General features: G+C 38.3%; 1 protein-coding gene across 2 annotated transcripts in view; it reads left to right on the forward strand.

Moving 5' to 3' along the window:
* Positions 1–18,871, forward strand: part of ASB7 (ankyrin repeat and SOCS box containing 7) — a 40,763-nt gene extending 21,892 nt beyond the window's left edge. For both annotated transcript variants that reach the window (XM_070953487.1, XM_070953486.1), the window contains 2 exons: positions 14,267–14,550; positions 18,502–18,871. In XM_070953487.1, coding sequence (XP_070809588.1) covers positions 14,267–14,406 — 140 coding nt within the window. In that variant the 3' untranslated portion in view covers positions 14,407–14,550; positions 18,502–18,871. The remainder of the gene's footprint in view (positions 1–14,266; positions 14,551–18,501) is intronic.
* The last annotated feature ends 347 nt before the right edge of the window (positions 18,872–19,218 follow it).

The raw sequence follows: 19,218 nt of genomic DNA on the forward strand, positions 1-19,218 counted from the left end.
CTGTTTCCTGCCTCCGGAGGGCCTGGGGGGGGGGGTGAAGGCCCGTTTTTCTTTTTCACATGGCTCCAGATCCTCTCTGCATCTGGGGAGGGCGAAAACAGCCCTCCTCACCCCCTTGGAGGCCCTCCAGAGGCCTGAAACGGCCCATTTCCCAACTCCCGGTTGGACAGGAAATGACGTTTTTTGCTGCCCCCAGCCTCTAGAGCCTCTCTAGGAGTCTAGAAGGCTGTTTTTTGCCCTCCCCAGATGCAGAGAGGATCTGGAGCCAGGTGAGAAAGAAAAATGGGCCTACCGGGCCATTGCGTGCCAGGAGCAGGGGGGAGGGGGGGGTTGGACGCGCAGGGTGGGGCGCATAGAATTATGGGTGTGGGCAGGCATGCGTGCAAACCTCCCCCCCACACACACACCCTCCTGGCCCACGATGGCAAAAAGGTTAGCCGTCACTGATTTAGGTGAATTGATTTCAGAGACAAAAACCTTGCTAGCACAAATCTAAAACCAGGCATTGTTTTTAGCAGCCCAGGTTTCTCCTGGATAGTCTTCATTTTCTCATTTCTTCCCTAACCTTGATTTTTACAATGTATCACAGTTTGCTGATAGACATACATTTATAAACCTCCCTGTTTCATGTAAGAAAGGAACCATGTAGCTCACCTCTTATACGTTTGGGTTAACATGACACATTACTCACTCCCTGTGTTTAGTAGTTTAAAATTATTTAATGAGCTTCTCAGAGAGCTTTTTGCTAAAGTTTTCTGCTGTTAAAAATATAGGAGAAAAATGAAATGTGTAAAAAAATTATATTTGTAGGATATCTGGTCAGCACCACATGTACCTACTCGTGTTTCCCCGAAAATAAGACCCTGTCTTATATTTTTTTGAACCCCGAAGTAAGCACTTGGCCTTATTTTCGGAGAGGTTTTATTATTCTGGGGTGCGTGGAGCAAGATGGGACTCCACTTGCCATATTACCTGATTTCCAGCTCTGCGTTTAAATATTTTCGGGGAGGGCTTATTTTCAGGGGGAGGCTTCTTATCGGGGAAACAGGGTATCAATACTATATAAAGTTCCAAATCATTTTGCATATTTTTTAAATACGAGAAAACAGATTGTGTGTATATGCATGCAAGATTGCCCTTGAAAGTGCAACGTCGCTCTAGGGAATGCATTTTTGAATGTAGCATTTGAGCTAAGAAATGTTTTGGGAGGAAAAGCAGCGTGTTTCCGTTTGTGCTGATTGAAAGTTCTAGGAATTTTATTCAGCAAATCTGAAAAATGCCAGATTGGAAAAGTTCTCCTTGTGGTTTATTGAAACCACGCATTCACTTTTAATTTAGAAACTTGAAGCATTTTTCTCCTTTGTTTTCAACTAAGCAGTGCATTTTTCTGGCTATTTTAATCTTTGGGATTTGGAAGGAAATAATTTTGGGACTACATGCAGTATTCTCACGCACACACACACGAAAAATGCACGTGATTGGTAACACATTTTTAGGCCGTATGCTTTCTGTTCTGTGGCTAAATTCTCTCAAATCTTTTTTTCTGCAGATTTTCTTCCTATTTCTCCAGAATTTACTGATTTCATATTCAGCACCATTCTGTATTTTATATCAGGTTTGGTTTTTTTTTTTTTTTTTTTTTTTTTTTTTGCTGCACATATAAACCTATTTTTAAAAAGTGGTTGATTTCTGGTGTCTAAATCTACATATATTCAGATTCCTTAATTTAATGAAACAAGCACCTCCGGATTATAAATTGAACTTTATATTGTTGGAGGCAATGACTGATATTAAGGTGAATATTATGAATATAGCCAGTGTTAGGTGTGAATCTGTACTCATGCAAGAAGATTTTAATTTCGCTCTTCTCTCCCTCCATCTTCTGATGTATATGCCCTAGCTTTGCTATTTCCATCTTCTGGAGCAGATACGAAAGTGATGATTTAGAGCAGGAAAATCTGCTTCATTGGTGGATGCATTCTCCGTAGAGACTAATATCTTAAAATATAGTTCCACACTAGAATTAATAGAATAACAGAGTTGGAAGGGACCTTGGAGGTCTTCTAGTCTGACCCCCTGCTCAAGCAAGAGACCCTATACCAGTGATGGCTAACCTTTTTTGCTGTCGCGTGCCAGCCTTCCATCCTTTCTAAGGTGGGTAAAATGAGGACCCGGTTTGTGGGGGCAATAAGCTGACTTTAAAATATACAAAATATAAAATATACAAAAGTATGAAGGCTATTGCTTAACGCATTGTAAGCCGCCCTGAGTCTCCGGAGAAGGGCGGCATATAAAAATAAATTTTAAAAAAGGGGGGAGCAGGGGGTGTCGCGTGTGCGTGCCCACACCCATAATTCAATGCCCCCCCTCCCGTGCTCCCCCTGCTTTTGGCATATGATGGCAAAAAGGTTATCGGAGGGCCTGGCAGGCCCGTTTTCCGCCCTCCCCAGGCTCCAGGGGCTTTCTTGGAGTCGGGAGGGCGAAAACGGCCTTCCCTACCCATCCCGGAGGCCCTCTGGAGGCCCATTTCCCAACTTCCCACCCACCCCGGAAGGCCCGAAAATCAGCTGGTCAGCGCGTGCATGTGCGCTGGAGCTGAGCTAGGGCAATGCTTGCGTGCCCACAGATATGGCTCCACGTGCCACCTGTGGCACGCGTGCCATAGGTTCGCCATCATGGCCCTATACTATTCCAGACAAATGGCTGCCCAGTCTCTTCTTAAAAACCTCCAGTGATGGAGCTCCCACAGCTTCTAGAGGCAAGTCGTTCCACTGGTTTATTGTTCTCACTTTCAAAAGTTTGTTCCAATACAACACAGAACATACTTCATACATAAATATTAGTAATATTTTATTAATATTCCTCTTTTTGATGAGCTGGGGTGGGGTCTTCCTGAAGTATTTTAGTTCTCTGTTGTAGATTTTTAGTATTTTGTGCTTAGTTTTGCGTATTGTGCAGCGTCTTCTATATTGTCATGATTCCCATCTCTCTTTCTTTTCCCTCTTTCTGTGTCCAATATCTACATTGCTTATTCTGCTGTATCTAACAGATGAATGTGCACTTCTGGCTGTTATTTTTTTTAATATATTAGAACACCACACCATACTTTTATTTCCTTCAATTCCTAAAGCTCATATCTCTTCTATTTTGTTCAGTTAACTCCTTGAATTTGAATCTTGCTTGCTTAATTTATTTACCTTATAATTTTATCCTACCACTACTACACTCTTTGCACTTTGCACCGTCTTCAACCGCCCTTGCACTTTCCTGAGAATCTCCCAACAAAGAATTACAGGTAGTCCTCAATTTATGACCACAATTGAGCCCAGCATTTCTGTTGTTAAGTGAGAAATTTGTTCAGTGAGTTTTGCCCCATTTCACGACTTTTCTCGCCACCTTTCTTAAGTGAATCACTGCAGTTCTTAAATTAGTCACGCAGTTGTTGAGTGAATTTGGTTTCCCCCATTGACTTTGCTTCTCGAAAGGTCTCAAAAGGGCATTTTATGATTCTGGGATAACTCAAAACAGTTCTTACACACTGTAATTGCCAATTCTCTATTAATAATGCAAGGGGGATTATGGCACTCTGGACAGTCTCCTCCTCAAATTAACAGAGTTGAAAGGGACCTTGTAGATCATCTAGTCCCGTGATGGCGAACCTATGGCACGCGTACCACAGGTGGCACGCGGAGCCATATCTGTGGGCACACAAGCATTGCCCTAGCTCAGCTCCAGGCCGCATGCATGCGCTGGCCAGGTGACTTTTGGGCCTTTGGGGCCCACTGGAAGTCGGGAAACGGGCCGTTTCTGGCCTCCGGGGGAGTGGAGAAGACTGTTTTCACCCTCCCCAGGCTCCTAGAAAGCCTCTGGAGCCTGGGGAGGGCAAAAAAAATGGGCCAATTGGGCCCACTGTGCCATTGTGTGCCAAAAGCAGGGTCGCACGGGGGGGGGGTCGTGCGTGCATGCACAGGTGGCGGGGCGCATTGAATTATGGGTGTGGGCATGTGTGTGCTCGACCCCCCCCCCCCGCTCCTCCCCGCTTTTGGCACGCAATGGAAAAAAGGTTAGCCATCACTGATCAAGTCCAACAAGACTCTGAAAACTGTCGTAGATGTGAGTCTGATATCAAGCATCCCAGTGTAAATTACGTGAACAAGGAGATGCTGCATTGCTCATAAGTGTGAAAAATGGCCGTAAGTCACTTTTTTCAGTACCATTGTAACTTCGAAGGGTCACTAAGTAAACTGTTGTAAGTTGAGAACTACCTGTATTTAATAAACTATTCTCTTTCCTGTACTATCTAAAATTATCAAATCATAGTGTTAATCTGGCTACAGCAAAAACTAACCTATAAAATGAGATACCAGCTTGAAGGTTTTTTTTTTTTTTTTTTTTTTTTTTGGCAACACCTAATAAAGAGGAGCTTTTTGAAATGACACTCATCTCATTTAATCACTTTTTTGGCCTTCTTTAACCTTAAAAATTACATTTTCCCCTCCAATGCAGCATTCTTAGTTAAATTTAAAACAAAAACAAAAAAATAGTTTTAAAGATATTTTCCAGAACGAATGGAATTAACCCAACGATGGCAGAATTCTAGTTTTATGAAAAGATTAAAGTCAAATGTTTCTAATAACATTTAGAAACAGCATTCAGTATACACTTGGGCACAGCTAAAATTGATTATTCAGTCTTTTTTTCTTTTTGCGGTCTGTGATGGATCATAAACTTAATACCGAACCACCATTTATAAGTGCACCATTACCTTAGTTTCAAACATTCAAAGTACTGTGGGAATAAATGTCTTTTCCTCAAATATTTGGATAATGGCATTGTCAAGCACAGGCAATCAGGAGTCCAGGAAGTTCAAATGAATATAGATTTATTGTAAGCTAGAGCTCTCTACAAGAATCTGAACTACTAAAGGTCCAAGCAAATTGGTGATAGATAAGGGTCAATGGAATTCAAGGTGGGCTGGAAGGGATTCCAGACTGATGACGCACTTGACCCTTCCCTCAGTCTCAGCCTGATCTTCTTCTACAGCAGGGGTGTCAAACTCGATTTCATTGAGGGCCGCATCAGGGTTGTGTTTGATCTCAGGGTGGGGGGCATGGCCAGCTCGATGTCACTCATCAAAGTTCCATTTTTGGCTGCATCGGGCTCTTGCAGCCCTCTGCAAGAGGCCATTGGGGCCAAAAACGGAGCCTGGGTGGGTTGCATGCAACCTCACCAAGCTCCATTTTCGCTGGCAGAGGGCTGCAGGAGACCATTGTGGCCAAAAACAGAGCCTGGGAGGGCCGTGTTCCATTTTCACTGGCAGAGGCACCGTGGCCCAGTCTTTCGCTATTTCCAGGGCTGTTCTGCGGGCCAGATTTAAGCACCCTTCAGTTTGACACTCCTGTTCTAAAGACACTCCTCCATTAGTGCATTTTCAACTGAGCTTTTAATGTGTGCTTTCCATATTCAAAAGTTGAATACTGGTGAAACAATTTATATATATTTATATATGTGTGTATGTGTGTCTGTATGTATCTATCATCACACACACACACGCACAATACATATATCTATTAACTTCTTAATCACCCATTTTCCCTGTAGATTATCTTTATTATTTATGAACAATCATCATTCAATATCTGTATGACCAATCCGGGAAGTTTTAGCAAAATAGAAACTGCATCCTTTTCATAGCTTTCCGAGGTGTACTGAAGTCTTATCACAGAGACTTGTCCCAGGTAGAGATAGACAATTATTTTGGGATTCTTCCATTTCTTCCATCATCATTTTAGGACATCAAACTAAGAGCTGCTTTAATAATAGCAATAGCACTTAGATTTATATACTGCTTCACAGTGCTTTACAGTCCTCTCTAAGCAGTTTACAGAGTCAGTGTATTGCCCCCCAACAGTCTGGGTCCTCATTTTACCAACCATGGAAGGTGAGATTTGAACTGCCATATTGCAGGCAGCTGGCAGGCAGCAGAAGTAGCCTATAATGCCACTTAGAGATTTCTTAGCTCTGACTAGGTGTGTTGCGGTTAAGACATATAGTTTGCTGATGTTGCTCTTTAGGTTCATTAGTATATAATTTCCATTTTTATATAAATAGGAATCACAATTGTAATATAAAATGAGTAGGGCTTGGTAGATGGAGATGCTGAGCCCTTTTGAATAATTGGAAAATTTTTGTTTTGTTATTACAAAATGAGACCTTCTTTTTCTTACAATCAAAAGAAATCATTCGTGTCTTTGGGAAGTGCGCTGTTTCTTTAAATCATTCTACAGGTTTTATTTCAGCATAATTTCAATGCTTTGAAACCGAGACCGTCATAAAATACAGTTCTGTAGTCAGTTGCTAGATTTACCTCTAGCTTTAAGGCAATTTCCTTTAATGCGAAATATTCAGTAGCTTAATGTTACATTTTAGAATCTCGTTCTTCAGTCAAAGTTTGTGAATTTATCCTACTTTGTAATTCTAGCGTGGGATGATTATGTAGTTCAAACTTCAGTTCTGAATCTGTTACAGGTGGGTTGTTGGTTTTTTTTCAACTGAGCATTGCAGAATCTGTGAACAGCCTGGACTATATTCTCTCGTTAGCTGATATTCAAATCTCAGTTTTAAAATAAATCATATTTTATGAGTGGGACCGGCTCTTTATATATGTTGGAGATGGATCAGACGTTTTCAAAAAAGTGACATCTTAGCTTCTCTTGGGCATGGAAATTGGAAGCTAAGCTTTCAGAATGGCATGTAGTATGTTGGGTGGGTGACTGTTAGTCAAAGCAAACTCCCCGACTATCGTATTGCAGGCACATTTTCAAAGCATGCATGTTAGCCTCAGAATATAACTAGGGTTTTTGTTCAGCTAGCTTCTTTGATATTGCCGTAATGCTTTTGTGTGTTTATCCCCTGACAATCCCACTACCTCTCTTTCTCCTCCTCCTCCTCCTCTGGAGTGCCCTGTTTCAAGGGACTAAAAAAATCCTGGCTGCCTTTGGGTATGGCAAACATATAAAAGTAAAAATATCAGGTGTACAAATTGTAAATGGAGCAGTGGACTTGAACGCAGCGCAAAGAACACGGCTAAGCTGCATGGGTTAGCATTGAAGTGAAATCAAAAGGGCTTGGCAGTAAAGAGGCTTTTATATAACAGGAAGTTGGATCCAATTTTAAATCAGTCATATTCGGCTGCAGATTACCGAAACTGGGTTTGAAGTTGAACTCTTAGACCTATCAAAAAGTGTTACCTAGACATGTGCCTTGTGTAAAGCAGGCAGTTTTAATCTTTTGGGGTCCTCGGTGGTACTTTAAAATTCATGCAACTGCCACAAATGGAAGCAGGGGGCTTCTAGTCATCAAGGAAAGGTAATTTGCTCCCAAAATTAAATGGGAGGCATATCCTCCCCTTCCCCAGCAATTGCCGCTGTCTAAACAATACATTCCTCCATGAAGTCTTTTTTTTTTTTTCTTGGAAGGGAATAGTTTTCACTTTCTCCAAAATGTAAAACAGGCAGGGGAATATTCTCTCTATCTTACGGAAAGAAAATAGACCAATACTCTGGAAAACAAGGAAAATATGTACACCAGAGCAAAAACATGTATTACAGGGATGTGTGTATGTTTCTAAATACATCTATTTATGCGATTCTCTCTTCCGTAGCAAAAAAAAAGAAGATATATATTTTTTGATACATCGCCTTTCTGTAACCTGCAACCTTCATTGGCAAGCATAAACCCATTCAATCTTCACCTGATGTATCTCATCCTTGGCCTTATTGCTTTTTCTTCATCTATCTGTTCCAATCCACTCATGTTTTGTTTGCTTCACCATCTTGAGCTTTCTAGATGATCGAGAGTTTTTTTTCTAGAATTATAAAGAAACCTTCCCCCCTCCCCCGTGGAAACTGCATTCTCAAGGGGGGGGCACAAACTAATTGAAATGCCATCAGAATTTTTCCAGGTTCTGGTAGAACTTTGTGTATCGTGGAATACGTTGGAGAGATAGCATAGTTGGAATCAAGATATTCACAAATATTCCATGAGTATTGGCGGGACGGCATGGCAGTTACCATCATTGTATCATAGCAGTGCCGCTTTAAAAATATGAAGAAATCTTTTTTTTCATCTTTATTTGAATATTTGTGCATGAGAAAAGGAAAGTAAGGATACAGTTCATGCCTGAGGGTTTTTAAGTAGTTATCCTGTTGTTCAGTTTTGAATCTTAACAATTTAGGATAAATTCTATGCATGTTTAGGAGTACTGGAACATCATTCAAATCTAAATGTTTGCATTTCTGGTTGTTTGCAACAGTGTCTTTTCCCTCTGTTGACAATTGCGAAAAATCAAAAAAGCATAATAGATTAAATGTTCTTTAAAATAAAACAAAAAGCAACATGAAAAGGAGTGTCTTTTACATGGAACAAAACAATATTAGATGAAACATATCCTTATATTCCTATTAAAAGAAAGAAAGAAAATAGCCTCATGAATGTTGATGCTCCTGAATCCTTATTCAGTTACTTTGTACTGTGTTCCTTTCAAAGTTCCAAAACATTTTGTTATGCCTAACTTTGTGGCTATCTGAATGTCCAATCTCAGAAAGATAAGTGGGAAATTATCTTAATTAATATAACTCTTAGAGCAGAGAGCAAATGTACTGCAGTTGTTTATGATTTTAAAACATTTTCGATGAGGCTTTGATATGTTTTCGAAAGCAAGAGTTAAATACTTGGCTTTCCTTGCTGAAGTAATGTGCCTGGGAATAGGACAATTTTCTAAGAATAAGCTTTATTATATTGAAAAGCCACAACAGGCAATTTTCCCAACTAATATGGCAATTAGAGATATAATTTTTAATGGTTAATTTTGTACAATTATTTTGTACAATAATTTTGTACAATTTGGAACAGTCCAAAGCAAGGAAAGAAAATAAATACAATTATGAGTATGTGAAAATATAAATATTTTTCTTTGGTACTCTTAATTCCTATTATCTCCTTAATAGACAATTTACCTTTTGAAATTAGGTTTTCGAGATGCCTATCACAGGCAGAAGAAGACTGTGTCCTAGATTGTCAATTTATTTGATTGCCATCCTGTAAGAAGAACCCAATGTTATGCAGTGTTACAGTGTTTTTGTTATGCAAGCATGAAGAAACAAGTAAAAGTTAATATCTTGTTTTGGAAGGGGGAGTGGGGAGAAATTCAGTACAGTATACTAGAACTCACTTTAACATCTATGCAGTTTGCAAAATATGAAGAAAACAGCACCAATAAAAAAATACTAAGGGTTTTTGTTTGTTTGTTTTCTCATTTTGAATTTTTTGTTTGCTTGTTTTTGCTTTTGTAATTAACAAGGTTAGAATTAATCTGGGCAATGTTTTGGTAAAAGAAAACCTATAAACGCTGAAATTAGCAGCTTCGGATTCCTCCCCCCCCCCTTTGTTTGGTTCTAGAATTTTTTGCTGAACTGCTAAATTCCACGTAAAATCACAAACAGTTATACTAAAGTTGACCTGGGAATGCATTTACACCATTTAAAAATTTTTTGAACGGAATTAAGGAATGGTATAAGGCTTTATTTTACTAGTACCTGAATTTTAGCCAAAAACATACATACAGATGTTTGTATTTTGGTTTAAATATATGCATATCAGATATCATTGTGTTTCCAGAGATTTCCAGCATTGCTGAAGTTGTGAATTTAAATTGTCCAATGCACGTTCTAGAAATACTAATCCAATCCATTATATTTTAATTCTTAACATTTTTAATATCACTTTGTCCGAGAAAGTTGGAGGTAGGCACATAACCCTGTCTCCTGTTCCTTTCATCCTTATTAAACCTTAAGAAGTACTGTAAAAGACACAGGTTTAGGAGAAAATGACTTAGCTTTGAGGTTAAGTAAGGAATCTGAGCCTTCCCAATTATGGACCAGTTGGCATAGCAATTGCTACCTGAAATAAGTACCTTGGTTGAGCGTAGCTCCTTTATATGTCTTGTTCATGTTTCGGTTAAAATGTTTTTGCAAACTGGGCATGCTTCATACTGTATAGAGGGGACTATACTAGGGAACTGATTTTATTTGCTACAAATCTAAGAAGGGAGATAATTTCAAGTAGAGAATAATTAATAGAAACAAATAAACAAAAGGGTATTTAATTTTTCTGTAACTGCTTCCTTTTTGGTAGTGCAAGCATAAAGGGAATTTAAGAGTGATAAGTGTTAGTATTGCTCACGTCTTAGTACTGCAATTTGTATCTGCTACTTTGCCTCTGATTTAATTTTGTTTTGTTTTGTTTTGTTTTAAATCTTGACTCTTACCCATCCGGTTTTGGAAGAATTAAATATTTATGCTTAAAAATATTTGCGCAGTATTTCAGTCTTTTGTCAATCAGTCAGAATTTCTTTTTTCTGTTATATAGTACTACTGTCAGCCTTGTTTTTAGCAACATTTTTATTAATGTTCTACAAACCCTATTATTACTGGTCTCATGAAAACACAACTAGCAAAGGAAACTAAAGAGATCTAGTTCCGTGCTTGATCTAAAGATAAATAACCATTTATAGAAATTCTTGCAGATTTAGTGTACTGTATATTATGTTTGCCGATTACTTAAGATATTTTTTTTGGTATAGTCACATTATCAACCCTAACCCACATAAAGTTTATACATTTGTGCTGAATATCCATATGTAGCCTTCCAGAATGTTAATGTAATTTTCTACTAAGTTCGTTTCTTTTTCTCTGAAGTAGTAGAGAGCAACAAAATGGATTTTTGAGCAATTTATTATCATTCTTTTTTTAATCAGACTTTATCAGTTCTTTTCATCATCCATTAATAAAAGTTTATCACAATTATTTGACTGTTTATAGGTATGTATTACAATACCGGTTGGGCAGATCATATTTTCATATCTTAAATCTTTAATGACAAGAAAGCATACAAATATCAAAACCCTAGATTTGTAAAATTAAAAATAATAAATGAATTCATTAGTTCCTTCACAATATTAAATAATTATTTTGCATACTTACTAATTAAATGTACTAACCAATAGAATCCTACGCCCATTTATAATAGCCTAAATAAATATAAATAGTCTAAACCTTACAGTCAGAAAGCCAGGTGGTGTTGTTTTTTTTTCCCAGTAATGAAGTGAAATATAAATATGCTAATATTTGCTTTTATTATACTTCTGGTACATTGTTTTTTTCTGATGATAATTAAGACTTAAAATTGCTACTTTTACTTTCAGCAAATCTAATAATTTAAAGCAGTGTAGCCCTCACGGATATCATACATTTTGTAATTTTGATCCTTGTCTATCTGCTAATGGTGTGCTGTAGGTTGAAAATCCTGTAACTTTTATCCTATGTCAGAATTTCGAATATTCAGCCTCTTTCAATCTGTCTTTCATCTTTACTTTTATCATTTCTCCTAACTCTGGGTTAATTTTTCTTTTTTTGTATTATTCTAGGCTAATTTTTAAAACTGGATCATTCAGATTTAATTTTCTTCTCTAAAATTTATTTTTTCTCATTTCTTACGTTTTACTAATATCACTGTTTGTGTCATTTTCTTATAGTGTAAACTGCCTAATAATTTCACCTGTCCCTTATGGAACTCTACCTTCAAAATCTCATTTTTCTATGAGTATGTTTAGTGGGGTTTTACTTGGGCCCTGACTGCAAAGATTAATAATTAATAACTGACAATAACAAATCAAACTAAAGTCTAAATTTTCATTCCGCATAGCGCTGACATTGAAATCAATAACAAAATTTAAACTGCACCATCTAAACTTTACCTTCCATTCTACATTCAGATAGCATTTATGTTATTTTTATAGTTATAACCCCTTTATAGTTCACATTTTATATACCGGTATGTTGTGAATTTCACATTTGAAGTACATTCAAGAAAGATCACTATCGCAAAAAAATGTAACTCTTTTTAAAAATCCTCTATTGCTGTATTCTCAATATCACATTAGTTTGCAGCCTTATGTAAGAATATACATACACATATACATACACACACACACACACACACACACACACACACACACATACAACGGGATTTTGGTGGCAGATAAATCACTTCATTGAATAAATAAAAATGTATTCTGTGCCAGTAAATTTCTTACTAGTTGTGAAAACAGTCTCCACTATTAGCTGCCTAATAAATTCTAATAAATTGCTTTTAAAATTCCTTTTTTTAAAATAGCTGACAATACCGATTAGATTTCTGAACTCTAATGCCCTGTTCTGGCATTCTCTGGCGGTCGATACTAAGCAGCTGCCGTTTTCATGTCGATGCTTACGCTGCTGCCGCAATTTCCAACTTTATACGGTTGTTCAAACAAGGGCCACTTACGAAAATGGATCTCTGCAGCTTACTGTTGTTCCTCTTCTGTCCATCCCACCAAACAAAAAAGTTGAAAGCTGCAACAGGGACCCCTGTAAAATACCTCCCACGTTTTAGCTCTTTGAAAAAAACCAAAGATTGCTAGGCGCCCTTTGCACAGGATAGTTATAAGTACATAAAATTGCTTTTGTTGAAGAAGGGGAGGGCCGGCTTGAATGGCCTTTTCCATTGTACCCAAATAGTGGTAGATAAGGACTGACCATGCTTTTCTTTTTTTAAAAAAAAAAAAATTGGGGGATAAAGTTTACTAATGAAAGCATTCCTTAAACGTCGGTTTCAGAAATGTGTCTGGGAGCAAGTCAGCTCAGGAGTTCTCTGACTCTGACACCATTGTATTTCTGGATGGAAGGTGTCAGCTTTGGAAGCCTTTTAATTGTTTTACCTAATCTACTTTAATCCAACTCGGTTCTTTCCAGATTTAGCCGAAGCTCTCCCGCATTACCTCTTCATCATTAGGCAGCGCTTAATTCGCCGCTTTCTTTATTTTCTTTGCCTTTACCAGGTTGCTAATAACATTTTACATTTGCTATAAGAAAACTCACTGGTGTGGTCTCTTAATCCCCCCCCCCGCTCGCCCATTCAGATGCATCCAAGAATGAGTAAGTGCTGTGGACACCAAGGGGCAATAGATGTGGCAACTGGTGCTTAACACTGGAAATGTCCATTATTAGCACATTCCCAGGAAATGCTGTTCAGATTATCGGGAGGAAATGTCAGGACATTTAATAATCACCCTTGAGGAATTTAGAGTTAAGGGTAGATGCCCTTCCTCTCCACCCTCCCATTTTCTTCCAAGTGTTCCTTCTGTGCTTTTGCGTTCCAAAAACAGGCATGGAAGCTACCTAAAGCAATGCATGCTTAAGTTCTAACCTTTGTTTGGGTGTGTTATTAAAGCCATTTGTTTCTCTGCATTGCACATTTATAAACCGTTATCTGGGATTGGCACTCTTCGGGTTTTTGCTTATGTAAAGTGTGTGTGTCACATATACTTTTGTTAAAAGCATGTATTTATAATGGAGATTGACCGGGGAAATTTGTTTTTGACGTCTTTCATCTTGTTTTGCAGTTAGTGTGAGTTTGCTTTTCATGCAGTTCTGGTGTATACACCTTTGTTGTACAGTACCTAATTTTTTTGAAGGATCTCTCCGGCTCGTTCCCTGGTGTTCCACACAAATGATTCTTAGGTTGTAGCGCTGGGATCAAACTCATTCACGTTTACCACTAATGGACCGTCTCAGATAGCTTAACTAAAAAGTGAAATATTTACTACTAGGACTAAAAAAAACCTAGTTGTTCTATTTTACAGTTTTGGGACAGCTGTTCTACAGTTCGGCTTCTTGCCTGTGTCAGGGTTCCAAGTAACACCCCTAACCAAAGAAGACTCCGAGGCTAAAAGTTCCTCAAAGTTCCATTTTATTAGAGATGTCATATTGGCACATCTGGGAAAATCCGAATCTGAAAGCTTCCAGATTTTCCCCACCCAAAAGAAAATCCGAGTCTCTTTCCCCTGCACCCACATGTCCATCACATGGTCCAATCGATGCACCATCCCAACTGGAGATGCCTCTTAGTCACACCACTCCAGGTGCTGGCTGAACGTCCTTGACTCCCAGAGAAAAGAATGTTGTTATGGCTAGATATCTCTACAACTCCATGCAATCCTCCCTCCCGGTTTCCCACAGCACTAAGTGTGGCAGCCCTGAAGATCCAAAGAAAAAGATGGCTTCCAGGGTGACAGGCTGTTTTTTTTTTCCCCAATTCCTCTTTAAAAAAAAAAAAAAAACCTCACGGCCTGGAAATGACTTATTAATGCTTTTGTCTCTTTTTTTAGGGCAGCCTCGGAACTTGCAAGATCTCTGTCGAATTAAAATCCGCCAGTGTATAGGCCTTCAAAACCTCAGGCTTCTTGATGAACTACCGATTGCCAAGGTCATGAAAGACTACTTAAAACACAAATTTGATGATATCTGACAATTTGCAAGAGTTGGACAATAAGCAGGATTAGTTTGTATTCCAGATACCTTTCAAAGGCTGGTCACCTTGCACAACGTATATCCTATGCAATTTCTGATTATTATTTTTTTTTATTTTTTTTCCCGAGAAGTCAGAAGGCAGGTATACAATTCCTTTCGGGGAGTGGCGGGGTGGGCGGGGCAGGGCCTGTTTTATACCAAATGCTAGGAGGTCTTAAATTTTTTGGGGTTTTTTTTTTTTTTTTGAATTCTTGGTCCAAGTTTACAAGATTCAAGCTTTCTATTCAACGTTACAAATGGGGAAGGGGAGGGGGGGTTGGGTTTTATTTTGCAAGGGAGGTGGGGGGCATTTTTTAAGCATCGCTTTTAAGAATGAAGAAGGAACATTGCTTGTTCGAAAAGAAGTCTTCCCCATCCCTGCATAGCATGTTGTAATATTTGCAAAGTGCTGAATGAATTCTAAACCAAATAAGGGTCAGGCTTAAGAACGCCATCTAGCAGGCATTGCAATTGTTATTTCTCTGATTGGAAGAGAATCCTATAGGCGGATCCTTCTGTAGCAACACTGATTGGTGGATTAAGCCCCCCAGCACTATTCACACACAGACACACACAAACAAAAGGCCAATACGGCACCTATTTTACGCTTCATTAGTGCTGACAATTGATTGGATTCCAAACAGGGATGTAATTTTCTGCCCAGAGGGGGGTTATTTATTTTTATTATTATTATTATTATTTTTCAAAATCATGGCTCAGGCATGTAAGTAGAGTGTTCGAAGTTTATTATAGACATGACGGCTCTCTGAAAACATTGCCACCTTCATTCTTTTTTTTTTCTTTTTTTTTAAATTCAACTTTAGATTTTTTTTTGCATAATTATTGTACTTCAGATGTCCAAAATGTTCCTTTGATGCTAGTATGAGTGGACTGTTCTTTTTAATTAGGTTTTACACTGCTCGGATACCTCTCTAAAAGAGGTAAAAGCATTAAGCGAAAACAAATTTAATTTTAAAGCCGACATATCCTGTTTCCATATAGTGCCTGGAGTGCAATATATCTGTCTGTCTTATTTTTATTTCCTGTATCACACATGTGACTTTCACACATTCCTATCCTGACCTCAAATGTGATGTTTGTTACTGTTGGAATTGCTGCTTTATAAGGGTTTTTTTAATTGTTTGTTTGTTTGTTTGTTATCACCATCTTCATTTCAACGACATCCGATTTCAAATACCGTAGCCCACATCTCAGCTGTCATATTTGTTTTTTCATGCAACAGGCTAATTCGTGGTTTTCTTAGAACAAAATCCAAGCTAGCGATTTGTTTTTTTTTAATTTTTTTTTCCTAAAAAAACGGGGGTCCATAATTTGTTTCTCTGACCTGACATGCTTCCTGCTGGTTTGACGCTAAACAGAGCCTTAGGCTGTGGCAAACTTCGCCCTTAACTTATTCAGGCCATGTGAAAACCATTCACAATTCAAAATACCTGCAAATGTGAATTATACATGCACAGATCTCTGTACTATCAACAAGAAGGTCCGTAAAGCTGAGTTCATAGGCAGCATGTGAATTCTGTGCTTATAACTCACTTTTCATAGGTATGTTGAACCTCAAGTGGTCGATCATATTCAATACACCGCTAACATCATTGCTTTCCCCTTTCTGAAGACTGTATTCTTCCTGCTAGGAAAGTAATTCCTTAATATTGCTAAAGGTTATTTCTTGGAAGCTTGAAACTAATCCTTGATTACAGTTTAGTGCTAAATGTCGGCCACTGTGAATATCTTCGATGCGTCTCTTCTTTTACGGGAGTTGAGATCATTACAGAAATGGGATTCTGACGGTCCTTTTATCAACATCCATTGATCTTGAAACTTGGAGCGTTCGGATTTTAGATCAGATTTAGCTTGGATTATGTCGCGGAAACACAGCTGGTTCTCGTGCTTGAGTGTTTTGAAGTTTTCAGGCATACACGTGTACCCCCGCTCCCCATATATCCGTTTTGCCAGGTAAATCAGTCGTTCATAAGAGCAGCACAGCATCCCTTTAGGTAAGGATTTCTCTTCTTGCTTTTAGTGGATTTTTAAGGAACAGTGATAATCCAGGGATTTGTTGCTCCTAATTTAGCCTTGGCTTTACAGAAGCAAGCAAGAAGTTGATGGCTCGGTATATAAGGTAACAGGCGACTAGCACTTTCCCTCCCTTAAGTACGTCAATGTTTTTTAGAAGAAAAGTGCAACGATTGCTTGAAACGGCCTATTAATTTATTTTTCCTTTTAAGGTGCCATAGCCAAGTCAAGCATGCATTTGGTATGCTAGATGTAAATGCAATGCCATAGGCAATAAGATACCCATCTTCACATTGGCAAATAGTATTGTTAAATTCCAGTCTTCTGGGAAGCGTTTAAACCCTCCCATGGTCAATCTCTTAGGATTTTTTTTAAGGTACTTTCAATCCAGGTCCAATCCAGAAGGAAGGAAGTTGTGAACTGGCACAACAGATTTGCAGGTCTGACTTGGTGTGTTTGTTCTTATCGCGTTCTCGAACATCCGAGTTATCTCTACAGATGCTGAGATCCATTATAAGATGTCTTTTAATTCCGTATTGCTGCTGTGACTTTCGGAAAATGTATAAACGCCATGCTGATAACAAAAAAGAGCTATTTAATGGAATATGTAACTCCTTTTTGTTTTTATTTATTCGTTTCGAGGTTTATTTTTGGGTTTCTCCCCATGTTTTAAATACTTCGCTCATTTTTATGAAGTGCATATTGAGTTGTCGTTCTAAAAGTCCTAAACGCCACCCTGCCTGCCTTCCTGTCTGCGAAGCTGTGTTGGGAAAGTTTAAGGCAAAGAGGGAAGGTTGAACTTTGGGTCCCAGTTGTATAGAAAATTTAAAAAGCACTTGAGTTATTAAATAACTGGTTAGTTGCCCTCCCTCTTTAGTTTTAATGTTCAGGGAATTCCACAGCATACGTACTGTGCTAATTTGAGGCCGAGAAGAGAGAATGTACCACATACATGTATACCTCTGGGAAAACTCAACTGGATGAAAGGTTATGAAAAAGTAGACTTTTAACTTATTTGATCCAACTTACTAGACTGACAATTTGAAGAGGTGTATAATAATTTATAAAAAAGAAAATTATGAGAATTTTCTGTTAAATGTTTGGGCTTAAAATATGGAGAGAGAAAAAAAACGAGCATCTGTTCTAGGCCTGTTATCTCTTCTTGTATGTTTGTCAACTCTTAATTTGTTTTTAAAAACGAAACAAAAAAGAAGAAGAAGCAGAGATTGGCAAACACACCAAAGAAATGGACAAGCTGATGATCATTAGGAAACCACAAACCTCATTCTTCTGAAAACAGCTAGAGTTTTTTTGTAAATATTTATGTTTATAGATGTACAGCAGAGTGTGTTTTTTTCTAGATTATTTAATTATCATATTTCTAATCTATTTACAATATTAGATACCGTATTTGTTTGTTCCAAAGGCTTCTGTTTGGATTGTAATTTGTTCTCTCTCTCTCTCTCTCTCTCTCTCTCTCTCTCTCTCTCTCTCTCTCTCTCTCTCTCTCCCTCCCTCCCTCCCTCCCTCCCTCCCTCCTCTCTCTCTCTCTCTCTCTCTCTCTCTCTCTCTCTCTCTCTCTCTCTCTCTCTCTCTTTTTTGCTTAATTCATTACTCATGCAGTGAAAAACTTTGTCCTTCTGAGGATAGCATGAAAAGATAGTAGCCAAATATTTGTTAATATTCAATACTTTATACAACACCCATGCGGGAGTAAACTTCAGTCCCTACACATTGTGGCTTGCAAATAAGAGGACACTCACAAAAAGACATACACTTCCCAAAAAATTCCCAATTCCTTCCCCCATTAAGGCCTTATTATACTAATGCAAAACAGGCTTCCAGCCCTATTTCAGATTCTAGTTAAGATGTGAACCTTGGCTTACTATAAACCACACTTAACAGTTGTATAGACGTAATGCTAAGCTTCGGTTACGGCTAAGAATAGAAGGGGAAGAAAAGACTGTAAGGAGATCAGATTCCTGAGGCTACTTCCTAATGTACTAATCTTATTTATCAGGGAACCGGTGGTCTGCCTGAAGCTTTGAAAGTTCTCTTGAAGAAAATAGGTCATTTTTTCTGCTCCAGCAAGCTTCTGTTCGTTTCAGTCCTGTAGGACTTGAGATGGAAGCTTCCTCCGCGGTGTCTTCGCATGCTTGTCAGGTTGCTACAGCGAACCCAGAGAATTTGAGACCTCGAGACTGGTTTGACCAGATCAAGTCGCAGCTCTGTCACTGTGGGAAGGATAACGTACTATTTTGTCTTCTGTTTCGTCTTCCACGCAGCTCTCTCCATGTTAGCAATTTCATAATTTGTTTTTTTCCTTTTGTAATGTAAGGCTTTTCGGTTGGGTCATTTTGAATTAAAATAATTTTACCAATTCTTTTAAATTTGGTCTTCTCTCTTTCTCTCTCACCCTCCCTCCCTCCCTCCCTTCTGCCCCCCCCCCCCCAATTCATTCTTTAAACATGAAGATTTTGTATTGTAAAGATGGAGAAGTGCCATCTCAGTGCCTGTCTTTTAGAAAATTACTATTTTGGATTTATGATTTAATTTTTATTATTTATTGAACACCGATTCAGCAAAGTATGATCATCTACTTCTGAGCTGATATTTCACCGCTATGAAAATTGTGACACTCTCAGATCTGGAAAGCACTTGTGTTCAGATAATTTGAGCAATTGAATACATGAATGGAATAAACTGATTTAAATTAGTGGTTTAAATTGCCAGTATG

This window comes from Pituophis catenifer, unplaced genomic scaffold (assembly GCF_029215685.1).
Source record: "Pituophis catenifer annectens isolate HBS135680 unplaced genomic scaffold, rPitCat1.0.hap2 SCAF_14, whole genome shotgun sequence".
NCBI classification, from domain to species: domain Eukaryota; kingdom Metazoa; phylum Chordata; class Lepidosauria; order Squamata; family Colubridae; genus Pituophis; species Pituophis catenifer.